Source organism: Caretta caretta, chromosome 2, assembly GCF_965140235.1.
Source record: "Caretta caretta isolate rCarCar2 chromosome 2, rCarCar1.hap1, whole genome shotgun sequence".
Taxonomy (NCBI): Eukaryota; Metazoa; Chordata; order Testudines; family Cheloniidae; genus Caretta; species Caretta caretta.
Window position 1 is genome coordinate 187,088,438 of NC_134207.1, and position 15,593 is coordinate 187,104,030.

Sequence of the window (15,593 nt, forward strand, 5' to 3'; positions counted from 1 at the left end):
TTAAGGTTTTGCCTAGAGGGATTCTCTATGTTTTGCATCTGATTACCCTGTAAGGTATTTACCATCCTGATGTTACAGAGGTGATTCTTTTATTTTTTCTTCAATTAAAATTCTATGCAAATTGGTGAGGATTTTTATCAAGCCTTCCCCAGGAAAGGGGGTATAGGGTTTGGGAGGATTTGGGGGGGAAAGACGTTTCCAAGTGGGCTCTTTCCCTTTTATATTTGTTAGACGCTTCGTGGTGGTAGCAATAAAGTCCAGGGGCAAAAGGTAAAATAGTTTGTACCTTGGGGAAGTTTTAACCTAAACTGGTAAAAATAAGCTTAGGGGGGTTTTCATGCAGGTCCCCACATCTGTACCCTAGAGTTCAGAGTGGGGAAAGAACCTTGACATGGTGGCAGAGCAGTGGGATTAACTTGAAATCATTTTGAGATCAATTTGAGATTTTTTTGAACCAGAAGCACAGATTTTTAAAAGGAAATTCTTTTTTTCCTTTGGGCTGCTGGAAAGCAGGTTTTAAACTGAAAGCAGTTAGTTTTTTTTTTTTTTTTTGTCTCTGCTTGGGGGCCAGAGCAGAGACAAAAGGGAATTGTCTTTTGTGAGCTGGAGTTTTCTCTACCTAAAGGCACAGTAGTTAACCTCCTACAGGGAAATTCACCAGTCTTCACAGACCTGAAGAGGTTTTTTTTTTAGCTAAGAGCAGCTAGAGGGGTTTTCTGTCTATTTGCCTGGAGATAAAAGGGGTTAGGGTTTGTTTTTTTTTTAAATCCTCACCAATGTGCATAGGTGAACACAGACCCAAACCCTTGGATCTTAAGAACAAGGAAAAAGCAATCAGGTTCTTAAAAGAAGAATTTTAATTGAAGAAAAAGTAAAAGAATCACCTCTGTAAAATCAGGATGGTAAATACCTTGCAGGGTAATTAGATTCAAAACATAGAGAATCCCTCTTGGCAAAACCTTAAGTTACAAAAAGACACAAAAACAGGAATATACAACTAGCACAATATATATTCAGCACAACTTATTTTACCAGCCATTTAAACAAAACAGAATCTAATGCATATCTAACTAGATTGCTTACTGACTTTTTACAGGAGTTCTGACCTGCATTCCTGCTCTGGTCCCAGCAAAAGCAACACACAGACAGAGAGAACCCTTTGTCCCCCCCACCCTCCAGCTTTGAAAGTATCTTGTCTCCTCATTGGTCATTTTGGTGAGGTGCCAGTGAGGTTGTCTTAGCTTCTTAACCCTTAACAGGTGAAAAGGGTTTTTCCTCTGGCCAGGAGGGATTTAAAGGTGGTTAGCCTTCCCTTTATATTTATGACAGTACATATGAATGGAAAAAAATCAGTAATATCCTATAGCAAGGGAGTCTTTTGTTCATGTTAGCTTTAAGAATTATGATCACACATGTTGGATTCTAGAACATATTATGGTTCTTGTTTTCTCTTTCATTGTAGTGCTGCTTACCTTTTCATTGACATCATCCATTAGGGCCAATAAAAAGGTATAGAGGTTTCCGAGAAACAGAGCAAAGATACGTCCCAGCTGCCATTTCAATCCAATGCGAGGATGGTACTCCTCTAAGGCAGCAATGGTTTCAAACAGTGGAGGACAAAACATTCCTAGCAAGGACATAACAATTTCAACCTGCCAAATGAGGATACTGCTGTTAATAATAACAATAATGATATTTTCAGCACTTATCAAAAGTAGGTCTTACAGTATTTCATATATGAAGGCCGCTTCACTTCCTAGGAAGAGAAAGCTGACATCTCTTTTCAGAGTCTGCAATTTTCCATTAATGCAGGTCAGGAAATGTATTGTGATAAAGTTCCTCCTCTACCTTGGTGGGTCCTGCGCTTATTGGTGGATTTGCTCGCCTCAGAGATTCACAGTAGCCCTCAGTTTGGCCACTTTCATGGCTCAAATCTGCCTTTCACTCAGATAACCTCATCACTGGCCAGCATGGGGAAAAAAGAGTGAGAACAATCCCCGCAGTCTCTGCTGATCCACCATGTGGGTCGGGGAACAGCCTAGAGACCTTCCCCTCCAGTGGAGCCTCCTGTGTTGGATCAGGAGTTGGGAGGTTTGGGGGGAACACGGGCCTGCCCTCAACCCGGGTTCCAGCCCAGGGCCCTGTGGACTGCAGCTGTGCAGAGTGCCTTCTGGAACAGCTGTGCGACAGCTACAATTTCCTGGGCTACTTCCCCATGGCCTTCTCCCAACACCTTCTTTGTTCTCACCACAGGACCTTCCTCCTGATGTCTGTTAACGCTTGTACTCCTGAGTCCTCCAGCAGCACGTCCTCTAGCTCCCAGCTCCTTACTCACCCCTCACTAACCAGTTGCCCTGATTAGCCTGCCTTAATTAATTCTGGCAGCTTCTTGATTGGCTGCAGGTGTTCTAATCAGCCTGTCTGCCTTAATTGTTTCCAGAAAGTTCCTGATTGTTCTGGAAACGGGACCTACTTAAACTGGGGCTAATATATCTGCCTTCTATCACTCTCCTGTAGCCATCTGGCCTGACCCTGTCACATATCTTTTCCCCCCCACCGCTAAACACCACAGGGTTGGGCAACTTGGGACGTTAGGCAGTGTACCAGTGACAAGCCAACTGCATTGCCATGGTGGCTTCCAGCCTGGTGTTGTATGGTGAACTGGAAAAGTTGTAGGGACAGGAACCATCTGTTCACCCTTGCGTTCTTCTCTTTATTTCGCTGCGTCCATTGGAGGGGTGAATGGTCAGTCACAAGGGTAAACCATCGTCCCAGAAGGTAATAACGTAGTGTTTCCAGGGCCCATTTCACAGCTAGGCACTCTTTCAACCATGGCATACTTCTACTCTCTCGGGAGGAGTTTCTTGTTGAGGTAGAGGATTGGGTGTTCTTCATCTCTGACCATGTGCGATAGGACAGCTCCCTATCCTACTTCAGATGCACCTGTCTGTAAAATGAATTCTTTGTTGAAGTCTGGGGCTATAAGCACGGGGTTACTGCAGAGGGCTGTCCATAGATCCATGAATACTTTCTCTGTGGCATCTGTTCACTTCACTATGTCTGGACCCCGGGCTTTTATCAGGTCTGTCAGGGGACTCGCTCTGGTAGCAAAATGGGGAGTAAATTGTCAGTAGTACCCCACCGCACCCAGGAATGCCCAGACTTGCTTTTTCCAATTTGGCCAGGGCCAATTCTGGATAGCCTCTAGTTTGTTTAGTTGGTGCTTGACCATGCCCCTTCCTACAATGTAGCCAAGGTATTTAGTCTCAACTAGCCTTACAGCACACTTGGCTGGGTTGGCTGTGAAGCCAGCCTGTCGTAGCATTTCCAGAACCACTTCCACTTTTTCCAAGTGGGTTTCCCAGTTTAGGGGTGTGAATAATCCAGGTATGCCGTTGCATAACTCGTATGGGGCTGTAGGAGCTTGTCCATAAGATGCTGGAAGGTGGCAGGTGCCCCAGGCAGTCCAAAAGGAAGAACAGTATATTGAAACAGACCCTCTGGGGTAGAGAATGCCGTCTTTTCTTTTGCATCTTTGGCAAGGGGAATCTGCCAGTATGCCTTTGTTAAATCAAAGGGTCAAAAATGGTCAAAAATCGGGCATTGCCCAGGCAGTCAACTAACTCATCGATATGGGGTATGCATTGAATTTGGATATCTCATTCAGTTGGTGAAAGTCATTACAAAACCTAGTGGTTCCATTGGGTTTGGGCACCAACACAATCGGGCTTGACCACTGACTGTGAGACTCTTCGATGACTCCCAGCTCCAACATCCTTTTTACCTCTGCCTTGATCTCCTCCCTTTTTGCTGCTGGGACCTGATAGGGCCTTAAAGTTACCTTTGCCCCAGGGTCTGTGATAATGTGGTGATATGCTTCGGTGGTCTGACCTGGTTTGGTTGAAAACACGTCCTGGTATCGGTTGATCATCTCAGTTACCTCTTTCTTCTGGTTTGGTGTCAGATCAGTAGATATCCTGATCTGCTCCTGCATGTTATTTCCCTGGATCAGGGTGTCTTGGGCCACTACACGCACCTCCCATTTGTGCCAAGGCTTTAAGAGGTTAATGTGATAAATTTGTTCTTGTTTCCAGCATCCTGATTGCCACATCTTGTAGGTTACTTCCCCCACAGTTTCAATCACCTCATAGGCCCCCTGCCATTGGGCCAAAAGCTTGTTTTCTGCCATGGGTACCAACACCATCACCTGATCCCCTGGTTAGAACTGTCAGACTTTTGCCTGGCAATTGTAATGGGTTTGCTGGGCCTCCTGCACCTTTTCCAAATGTTCCCGTACAATAGGGGTGACCCGGGCTATCCATTCTCGCATCTGCAACACATGGTCAATTATATTTCTCCCCTCATTGGGTTCCTCTTCCCAGATTTATTTTGTGATATCTACTATGCCACGGGGGTGGTGTCCGTATAATAACTCAAAGGGGGAAAACCCAGCTGAGGTACCTCCCAGATTGCAAAATGACTTCAGTTCCTGGCATATCTAATTACTGTACCTCCTACAGTCCCAAAGGCTGAATAATCTGGGATGATTTGTGCATTTTGCCAGAACACTTATGTTGTTATCGGAGGGATGAGGTCAACAGAAGATGCTCCTGTGACCCCAGAGCTTACTAACCACAACTCCCATTTACTTTAAAGAGAGCGGAGGCCTTTCAGAATGAGGTCCAATGCTCCTATTTTAATGTAGCAAGAATATCACAGAAACTAAGCTGTCAGCCTGTGCGTAAAATAATCTTTATTTTTTAAAAAAATGAGTGTCTCCTTCACACTTTTAAGAATATGTTGCTGACTAGAATGGAAAACATACCTGGAACTCAGTTTTCTTATGAACCCAGCAATGATGCACAGATTTTGCCCTTGGTCACACATGTACAACACCCACTGACTTTAGGGAGAGTTGCACTTGTGTAGTCCCTGATAGAATGTGTAGGTTTTTCTAGTATCTACCTTACTGAGGGAGGGAACGCTGGCCAGAAGTTGGACATCAGGAATATCCCTTTTTCTTTTGGGAAAAATGCCATGAGATCTTAAAATATCAGCAGAAAAGCCTCAGAGGTTACAGCTGGTTGAAATTTTTCTGAGGCAACATTTTTCTGTTGGAAAATGCTGATTCTACTAAATTGAAATGTTTTGCAGGAATGTATCAATTTTGTCAAAATTCTCACAGGAAATTATCTAAACATTTAGTTTGGATTTCATCATTTCAACTTTTATATATTCTAAATATAACAGAAGTTGAAATGATAAAGTTGAAATGAAACATTTTGAGAAGGTCAAAACAAAACACATTCAGGAATACGTCATTCTTTGAAAGATTCCAAGATTTCAACTTTTTGCCTCAAAATGTAACAAAACCAAATGTCAAAATCTCAGCATTTCCCATGGGGTGGAGATTCTATTTTTCAACCAGCTTGATCAGCAGCAGACAGAAGGGAGCTCAGTTTAACCTTTTATCTGAGGGGAGGGCACCTCTAACAGTCAAGGGACCCTTCTTATACAATACCGCATCTCAATACCAAGTTTGAGACTTGGGATAAAATTTTCCAAAGCACCTAAATCACATAAGCCCCATTGAAAATTAATGGGACTTAAGGCTTGGCTACATTGTGAGTTACAGCGCAATAAAGGAGCCCCGGGTGCAGGAGCTCACTACCCGTCCGCACTGGCAAGGCACGTAGAGCGCTCTGACTCCACGGCTACAGCGCTGCTGGTACTCCACCTCGGCAAGTGGAATAACGTTTGCTGTGCCCTCGTGGAGCGCCGCAGCGCCAGTGTGAACGAAGTGTTGCATTACTGTGCTCTGATCAGCCTCCAGAAACGTCCCATAATCCCCTTAAGTCAAGTGGCCACTCTTGTCATTGTTTTTGAATCTCTGCAGGAATGCAGATATGCCCTTTGAAAGCTCCGTTTCTGACAGCCGGCTGCTCATCTGCTCCGAGACAAAGCAATCATTTGTGTGGAATGCTGTGTGTGAGAGAAAGAGAGGCGCGGGGGGAGGGGGGTCTGCTGCTGTCTGAACTTACAAGACAGCATGCTGACATGCTCTCAGCCCCTCAAAAACCCACTTTCTCTCCTCCACCCCCCCCCCGCCCCATTTGAAAAGCATGTTGCAGACACTTGCATGCTGGGATAGCTGCCCATAATGCACCACTCCCAGTGCTGCTGCAAGTGCCAAAAATGTGGCCACAGCGGTGCGCTTGAAGCTGTCAGTGTGGACAGACTGCAGCGCTTTCCCTACTTCACTCTCCGAAGGCTGGTTTAACTCAAAGCACTCTACATCTGCAAGTGTAGCCATGCCCTTAGTTACTTAAGTCACTTCAGCTATGTCTACACTGGAGGTGGGGGGAGGGAACAACCTTGTGACAGAAAGTCTCAGAGCCTGGGTCAACTGACTCAGGCCTGTGTGGCTCAGGCTGTGGAGCTAAAAAACAGCAGTGTAGACGTTCCCGCTTGGGCTGGAATCTGGGCTCTGAAATCTGGCAAGGTGGATGGGTCTTAGTGCCTGGGCTCCAGCCCAAGCAGGGATGTCTACATAGCTATTTTTAGCCCTGTACCACAAGCCCAAGTCAGTTGATCCAAACTCTGAGACTCACTCCCTCTGCCCTGCCCCGTGTTAGATGTACACTTTGGTGCTTTTTAACATTTTAACCTTAATCCTGATGTGGGATTTGAACCCACAATCTTTTGTCTTAGCAGCTATCTTCATGCTAACAATTACTACACTTCTTTCCAAGGAAAGTTAATATTACAGAAAATCAGAAACAAACTCTTCTTACCTCATTTCTTTCATACCATCCAATGTTTTGCATTTTTGAAAAAGTCTGGGACCGTTTAACCACAAAATAAATGAGGTAGCCACTTCCACACAAGCAACATATGATAAGCACATTTGCCAGAACCCGAAGGAATCTTCTCAGATGGATGTTCTCATCCTTGTTACTTTCTTGCTCATCCACAATAGACTCCTTTATAAGTAGATACATTTAAAGAATTGTAGCAGATACATAGATTCATAGTTTAAAACCAGAAGGGACCATTAGATCATCTACTCTGACTTCCTGTATATAACAGGCTATAGAATATCATCCAGTTACACCATGCTGTTATTGAGGACAATGCCTTGTGTTTGACTAAAACATATCTTCCCAGAAAACTATCCCATCTTCATTTGAAGACATCCAGAGACGGAGACTTCACTTTCCTGGGAAGTTTGTTCCAATATTCCAGAAGTTAATAATAACCCTTACTGTTAAACATCTATGCCTTCATCTTCCAGCCATTGGTTCTCATTATGTCTTTCTCTGCTAGATTAAAGAGCTGTTTAGTACCCTTTTCTCCCTGTAATCAAGCCACTTCTCAATCTGTTTTTTGAGAGCTATGACTGTGAAATCATGGCTTTTTGGACATCTAATAAACTCTTTTTAAAGCATTCCCCCAATTTTCATTCATGTTTTTATGTTTAAAGATTTCCTCTCAATTCCACTCAACGTTTTCCTCAGCTTTGGGAAAAATTTGGAGTTTTTGAAGCATATATTTATTTCTGGTGGGGTTGCCTGGATTGAATATAATCAGATCATGATTAGTAGTCTCTAGGCAACCACCAACTTCCAGTCCAGGAATAAAATTGTCTGTCTTTGTTATAGTGAGGTCCATAATTAAGTTTCTTCATGTTGGGTACAATACTATCTGCATTGGAAAATTTTCTTATATATACAATTTTTTAGAAACTCTAAAAACCTCTACTATTGGTCACACAGAACCTCCAGCATACATATCCCATAACACAATTTTTCTTTTCACACACGATAGCTGGGTATTCAGGAGTAACTCATCCTGTTCTCTGGTTTGATTTGGTGGTCTGTAACAGGTCCCCCGCAGTACCCACTCCTGTCCTCTGTTAGTGAGTTAGCATATTAATCCAAATGCATTCAAGATCCTGTCCTTCTGAGTTTCAACTAAAAAGGTGTCATTAATGTAGAGTGCTACCCACTTTTACCCACTCTGACCTTCCTAAACAGATTGTAACCAGTGATTTTAACATTCCAATTGTATCAAATTTCTTCTCATCAATGAGAAATTCCAATTCCTCTTGCTTGTTGTCCAGACTCCTAGCACTGGTATCTAAGCAACTGAAAAATGTTTTTCCTTCAGATTCTTTGTCACATTAGTTCAGCTTGTTCTCCACTCTGTGAGTTTGAGTTGTAGCACATTTGCCTTCTTAGCACCCTCCCTTTGCCTTGTTCATTTATTGCAATATTTGCATGGGCACTTATCAGACCACTTGTGGAACAAATTTGTGCTTTCAAAACCAGGGAGATTTCTGTCCAAGATGTTTGCTTAGATTACAGCTGAGTAAAACCATTGTTTCAAAGCATTACAAGGGATTTTACCCACACTCAATCTTTTTATAAAAGCCATTTACCCCGACTTGATGTCGCACTTTTCTGAATTGTTAGGATCCTAAATCTTCCCTACCTACCTGCTTACCCATACAATAAAGGAAATGGTCCAGGCTTTTCAGGATTGAGCCAAAAGGAATTAAAAACAAGAAAACCCACGACTTTGGCAGTCTGAGCCAGTAATTTTCTCTGGAGAGTTCCCAAAAGTTTTACCAGCTTCAAGGATGAACTTTTCAACAGCAAATATTAAAATAGAGAGGACTAAAATGACTAATGCAAGCACTCCAGATGCTGTTTGCCTACTATTAGACATTATAAGCCCTAAATCTAATACACCTTTAAAATTGGCTCTTCTGTTGTAGCAAAGATCCTTCTGTTTTTATCTATGCTTGATGCACATGTGACCTCCCTCGTTCTCCAAGGTCTGTCTTTGAGTGTGACAAATGCAGACAATTAAGTTCAAGGACTTTGTGATGTAGGATTCAGCTCAAGAATTTGTATCTTAGGAAATTGAACATAACCTTTAATTACTGACTTCTCCTTCCACAATGATCTATGCATTTGGTTTTCTCCGTGTGTAAAATCATTTTAGGTGTGCTGATACCTAAATTGCTCTTTGCTCCTCTCAAGAATTCTAGAAATGTTTTACTCAGTCCATTTTATATTGGGCTCTTCTATGCACAGAGTTCATCTCAGCTGGTTGACTTTTTAATTGAAACTTGTTTTTAATGAAAAAAATGGCTTTTTGACCAAAATGTTAATGGAAATTTTCCATAACTCCAAAACTGAATGGGGGGAGGGGAACCATGTAAAGTTAAAAGTTAATCATTTTTTGTTTGGTTTTCAATTAAAATGTTCAGTGTTTTGCTTTTCAAAACAAAAGATTGTTAGCAAAACCTGATATTTTTTTAAAATTGAAAATAGTTTTGAAAAATTAACAACTTTTTTCAATTTTTGGCTTATGGATTTTTATTGAAAATCCAAAACTTTTCATGAGATATTAATTTTTTTCTGCAAATTGCCATTTTTCAACTAGCTCCACAGTGGATCTTCTCAATAATTGCTTTCTCCATAACAATTTTCTTTGGAATTAATACAATATGGGCCAACCTTTTGTTCTCAACTAGACCAGTGTAAATTCGCAATGACTCCATTAACATCAGTGGCATTATTGTGATTCACACCAGTATAACTGAAGCAGAATTTGGCTGGTATTGTGTAACATGGTAGTCAAGACCCAAATGCAAATGTACACACACTCCTTGTCTGTCCCCTCTTTTACATAAACATGTAATAAGCTAAACAAAGAATTTTTGGCAAAGAGACCCACCCCTCCCCCCCGCCAAAATCCCCTTCATTCAAATTCAGCTTGTATACTGGCAGATTGTGAGAGTTATATTAGAAATAAAAATGAACCCAACCTCTATATTGGAATTAGAGCTGGACTCCATACCAGATCCTTGGATCTGATCCCATTGTATTTAAGAAAGTTCATATTAATGCATCAGGGCTAGGGCTAATCTCTCTAATGAGCTCTGTGATAGAGTATCATGACTTAGTACTTTGTGAGGATGTACAGCACAATTCCACAGACTCTCTTTGGCAGCCAGAGCAGCTGGATCTCATTTTAGCTCAGGAAGATAAGACCTTTGATTGGAGGTGAGAGAGAGAGCAAGGAGGAGAGACAAGAAGCCCTGTAGGCAAAAGCCCTGGGGATCACCAGAGGTGCTGGAATTAGGGGTGCTGCACCCCCAGCTTAAAGTGATTTTCATCATATGCAGGGTTTACAGTTTGGTTCAATGGCTCTCACCATTCTCACTATACAAATTGTTCCAGCACTCCTCGGGATAACCAGCCTATGAAGGAGCTTGGATTAAGTTCAGTATAGAACTGTTTATAAGCAAAATCCTGTTTCTTAAGCTGAGTCTCCAAGGCAGCAAACTAAAGCAAATGCCAGCAAGGGCATGAGTTTGGACAAGAATCTATCGTGTGCATGCTGTGTTGGGAAGGAGTGGAGGATCCCATATTGTTCTTGAACTTGGGGGAAATTAGCATCTGGATCCAAACTTCTCAGCTCTGCTGTATCTCTAACTGAAACACATGAGGGCATATCAGAAAGATCATGCTTCACAAGAGTATCTCAGTCCCTTGCAATTGAAAACCACTCACTTATTCCTCACTGATAGTCCCTACTCCATTCCCCAGAGGAAAGTTAAAACAGCTATAGTCTTCTTAACCCTAAATATGGAGCTCAGTTCATCACAGAACGTATGAACTAGAATCACCATGGTTAATCATTTTATCCCAGGGGACCCCTTAGGATGCTATATAGGTTTCCAGGTTATTGTCTAATTTTCCCCTTGAAATGCTACTAAGGTGGATTCTGGTAGCATCTCCAGAGGCAGAGAACTCCCTATAGAGAAAGTGTATGTCATTTGGATATTACCTTGAAGCTGGTTGTAATAGATGCAAATTTGTTGTCTGCAGTTTCCGGGTTGCCAATGAGGTAATCCCAGCTAGTGAACATTTTCCAGCTGAAAGTGAAATTGTTGTCATCCCCATCTCCTGTGTTTTCATTGGCATTTCTGGCCATCCTGTGCGATGACACAAATGGCAATGTGTTTACTTGCAGTATATTATCCAGCCACTAGATGCCCCTGTGTGCTATATAGAAATTCAGACAAGTTGTGATTCCTGGTAAATAAGGAAAACAAAGCTGGGACTCAAGTTGTGTGGCAGTATCTGGTTTGTGTCTGGTTGTAGCTGTTTTCTTTAAATAAATACCTCTGGTTTAAGGAGGGCTAAGTCCATATATCATGATGCAGATCCACTATTCATTACAAAATGATAGCTATATTGGAGGATTTTTAATAACAGTAACATCAATGAAATTTAGGGGGATTCATAAATAGACCAGGAGCAGAATTATTTGTATAGTGCCTAGGACAATAGGGTTCTCGTCCATGCCTAGGCACTATGGCAATACAAATAAATGCCACCATCATCATCAAACTATATCTGTACTATTTTTCATGCTATTTAGATTAAGGAAAACAAATTTCTGATGCTGTCAGATATACCAGCTACAGCATGATGTTCCAGAGAGATTCAATGGTTACGCAACGCTGGAGTAGAGTACTTGCAGTAAACCAACATGAGGAGGGGGCGGGGGGGGGAAGCATACTTGTTAATCAACACAGGAGCAGATACGTCTTCAATTGTTTCCTCTCTTTTATTTGATCCCTGAAATATTTTGTAATTCCTATTAGAGTTTCTAGCATAAATCCCTCCAGTATAGATGAGACAACAGATGTTGAGATTTTATGGTAATAATGTAAATGTACAGCACATCTGAGTGTCTGGATGTATTTCTGTGCTTCATTCCAACAAAGGACTCAAGATTTTGGGTGCACTGAATAGCAACATGCCCGTTTCAATAAACATAAAAATCCATTTGGCTTACGCTTTCCTATGGGGAGGAAGGATAGTCTTGTGGTTAACTTGCATGATGTGGAGTCAGCAAATAGTCTGTGCAAAAGCAGGAATAGAACTTCTTTCTGTGTGACCGCAGGCAAGTCACTTAACTCTGTGCCTGTATTTCTCCATCTGTGAAATGAGGTCAGTAACATCTATCTCCAGTGTTTTGGGAGGCTAAATTAAATCTTTCTGAGATCCTGGACTAGAAGGTGATAGATTAGTGCAAAACATTATTATTCTGCCCAGTGCAGATTGGTTTGGGTATGCATCTGCTTTGCTCATTAGAGTTTGGTTCTAATGTGTACTCATTATGAACACCACACAGCTCCTATTGGCGTCAGTGTGAGGTTTTGGGGGTGCAAGGAATGTAAGAGTAGGCTCTTTGGTGAAGTAGGTCCTAAAAGTCTTCTGAAATTGTCACATGAATTCCAATCACCTGGGAACTGGACTGAAAGTGCTATGCCACGCCCCTAAATCTGCTATTTTAACAATAAGTGGAGGAGAAAGGTGAAATGCAATAGAGAGTAGTTTGAATTTCAGAGAAAGAAGCAGGAAAAACACTAAAACCAAAGAACTATACTTACGATCTTATAACAACCATCAGGCTGTAGCCAAATACACTAACTCCAACCATGAAATATGCCATTGGTAGCCTGTATTTCAACCAGCCAATTGTCCGTTGATTATTGTAGTAGCCATAAAAAAGAGCAGAATATTTGATATAACCCTAAAGAAAAACAAAACAAACAAAATCCAACCAATAAGTTTGATTCCTTATCTGTTACATGGATTTCTCTTACAAGAGTGAAGGCCATTGCATTGTTTTAACCTTTCTTGTAAATGTTGCAAGTTAAAATAGTCATTTTAACGATGAAGTTTTTTAGTTCTACTCTTTTGGGTTAATCTTTGCTTTTTAGCGACTAGCTTCTGAAACACCACTCCATTGCTATCCTTATCAAATGCCTGTGATACACACACTCTGCCCCTCTACTGACCAGAAGAACCTGTCTAGGTGAGTGGAAGCAAGTCAGAGGGTGAAATTTGAGGTCTGAGCTGAACCTGTCCACAACTGAGGCCTTGTTCTCCCCCTGGGAATGACTCTCTTCTCCCTGTTTTACACGTCCCTTTGATGTAGTTGTTAATTCGTGCCACTCTTGGTTACTAACATAATCCTGGACCAAACATCCCAATTTTCTGAAAACTCTGAGGTGAATCCAAAACAATCGCATCTTCCCCTCCCCAAGGTCCCATCACACCCACTTGAAACCTTTTCTTCTAATTGGAAAATGAATGACTTTCACCCCAGAGCATCTCCTTTTATGGCTTAGTCTGCATTGCAAATTCACCTAAGTCTAAAATCAAAACGATCTTGACTCTTTTCCATGAAACCACTACTCTGATGGACCATCAGATCTCAGGAAATGTTCTTCTCGTTTCTGAAATGGAGCTGTGTTTTTATTACATACACAAGTGGACATTCACTGAGTTCCTAGAAAATCTTATTTCTTTGCGCATCAGCAGATTCTTCCCCACTTTTCTGTAAGAGCCGATCCATGTTGACGAGTACTGTAGCATATTGTACATCTTGTCCATCTCCTCTGCTTTGGCTGTTCTACCCTTTAACTGAATATTTACTGGATAGTAGAGACCTGACTACAGGGCCGGATTAACTCGCCTGTGGGCTCGGGGCTGTTAGATTTTTTGGGGCCCCTGAGGGTTTGGAGTGGAGGAGTGAGCTCAGGCTGGGACAGGGGATTGCGGTGCAGGAGGGGGTGCAGCTCCAGCTTAGGGGGGTGGGCTCTGAGGTGGGCCAGGGATGGGACAGGGGTTTGGGATGCAGCAGGAGCTTCGGGGTGTGGGCTCTGGGTGGGAGTTTGGGTGCAGGAGGGGGCTCAGGGCTGGGACGGGGGTTGGGGTGCAGGTGGGGGTGTGGGGTCTGGGAGGGTGTTTGGGTGCAGGAGGAGGCTCCAGGCTGGGGTAGGGGGTGTGGGGTGTAGAGTCCGGCTGGGAGGTGCTTACATCAGGCGGCTCCTGGCTGGTGGCACAGGAGGGCTAAGGCAGGATCCCTGCCTGCCCTGGCTCTGCGCTGCTCTGCTCCACGAGGTGGCTGACATGTCCGGCCCCTAGGCAGAGGGGCCAGACCATGCTGCATGGTTCATGCTGCCCATGCCCACAGGCACCACCCCCGCAACTCGCATTGGCTGCAGTACCTGGCCTATGGGAGCTGCGGAGCTGGTGCTGTGGGCGGGGGCAGTGCACAGAGATTCCCTGAACACCCCTTGCCTAGGGGCTACAGGGACACATCAGTGAGCCAGTGCTCGCGGCTCCAGCCCTGGGGGAAGGCGGGGGGGGGGGCACTGAGACTTGGGGACCAGTGTCCGGCTCGCGGCTTGGAGACTTGCCGTGGGCCGGATGAAAAGAAGCAGCAGGCCGCATCTGGCCTGCGGTGCTCCCCTTAGCCCGAGGCCCTGGGCTGCAGCCCCTAAAGCCCCTGCATTAATCCAGCCCTGCCTGGCTACAACATTCTGGAAAGCTCCCATCTGTGCTTCTGATCAGGACTTCGGCACAACGAAAGCAATATCCTAGGCTGTACACTTGACTCAGTTTAATCAGTTCTTTGTAAAATGATGGATGCATTCAGTAAAATTGTTAGTTATTCATGTGCTTATTAATGGGAGATTTCTAGTAATCCAGGCCACAACACTGGCTGCAGAGTTATTTCTTCCTGATTTCCAGCAGGTGGAGGGAACACTACAATTCGGAGTATAATGCCATAGGTACAGCATGACCTTTTGCATGTCTCTGCCATTTCTGGGGAGTCTTTGAGAGCAGAGAACAACACAGCAGCTGGCATGGCAGCAACACAGTCCCTTGGAAATGGTAGAAGATTATATTATGGGGGAGGGATAGCTCAGTGGATTGAGCATTGGCCTGCTAAATACAGGGTTGTGAGTTCAATCCTTGAGGGGGCCATTTAGGGATCTGGGGCAAAAATTGGGGATTGATCCTGCTTTGAGCAAAGGGGGTTGGACTAGATGACCTCCTGAGGTCCCTTGCAACCCTGATATTCTATGATTGTGTGTGGTGGGGAGGAGTAAAGTAAAAAGCCTTGTAAAATAGAAAGAGGACCATTCTGGAGTTCATTAGTGCAGAGTGAAACTCGAGCCTGAAAATAACCTTCCTAATGTTTTAGCTTTCTGGTCCCTGGTCAAAATTGTACGGAACATCACACCACATGTTTGGGTTTTTTTTAAAAGTTTTTTCCTTCTGTGATACATGTAGTCTTATGTCCAAATGAGATCTATTCTTTTCTAATGCTGTCATCAATTATGCAACCCACTTGCTGCCAAAGTATTCCCTTATTCATTACTGTGTTGAAAAATATTTTTTCCAACGTTGTGTCTGTTAGAAATCTGTTTTACAGGGATTGGTGATGTTGACGCTTTTTCTCTTCATTTTAAATTTACTCAAGTTTTTTTTCCCCATTGTACCACACGTATGGTGCACACTGTAGTAATAAAGGGTGAGTCTCTGTGGATGTTAGTCACAGCTGCACAGTGTGGACGTGTGCCAAGCAAAAGGCAAAAATCTGGCAGCTAATTGTAGATCTGCTCTTTGCCCTAGCATGGTCACACATGGCCCCATCTCAGAACAAATTTCCTTAGTTGTTATGTGCGGAACTTATAGACATTCAAATAA

The 15,593-nt window shown here is 43.1% G+C and overlaps 1 protein-coding gene across 1 annotated transcript in view; it reads right to left on the reverse strand.

Moving 5' to 3' along the window:
* TMC2 (transmembrane channel like 2) overlaps positions 1-15,593 on the reverse strand; it is a 58,575-nt gene that overhangs the window by 25,900 nt on the left and 17,082 nt on the right. Inside the window, exons 9-12 of the mRNA XM_048837213.2 lie at positions 12,479-12,621; positions 10,864-11,011; positions 6,795-6,983; positions 1,473-1,652 (exon numbers count right to left, since the gene is read on the reverse strand). Of these exons, the coding sequence (XP_048693170.1) occupies positions 1,473-1,652; positions 6,795-6,983; positions 10,864-11,011; positions 12,479-12,621 (660 nt within the window). The remainder of the gene's footprint in view (positions 1-1,472; positions 1,653-6,794; positions 6,984-10,863; positions 11,012-12,478; positions 12,622-15,593) is intronic.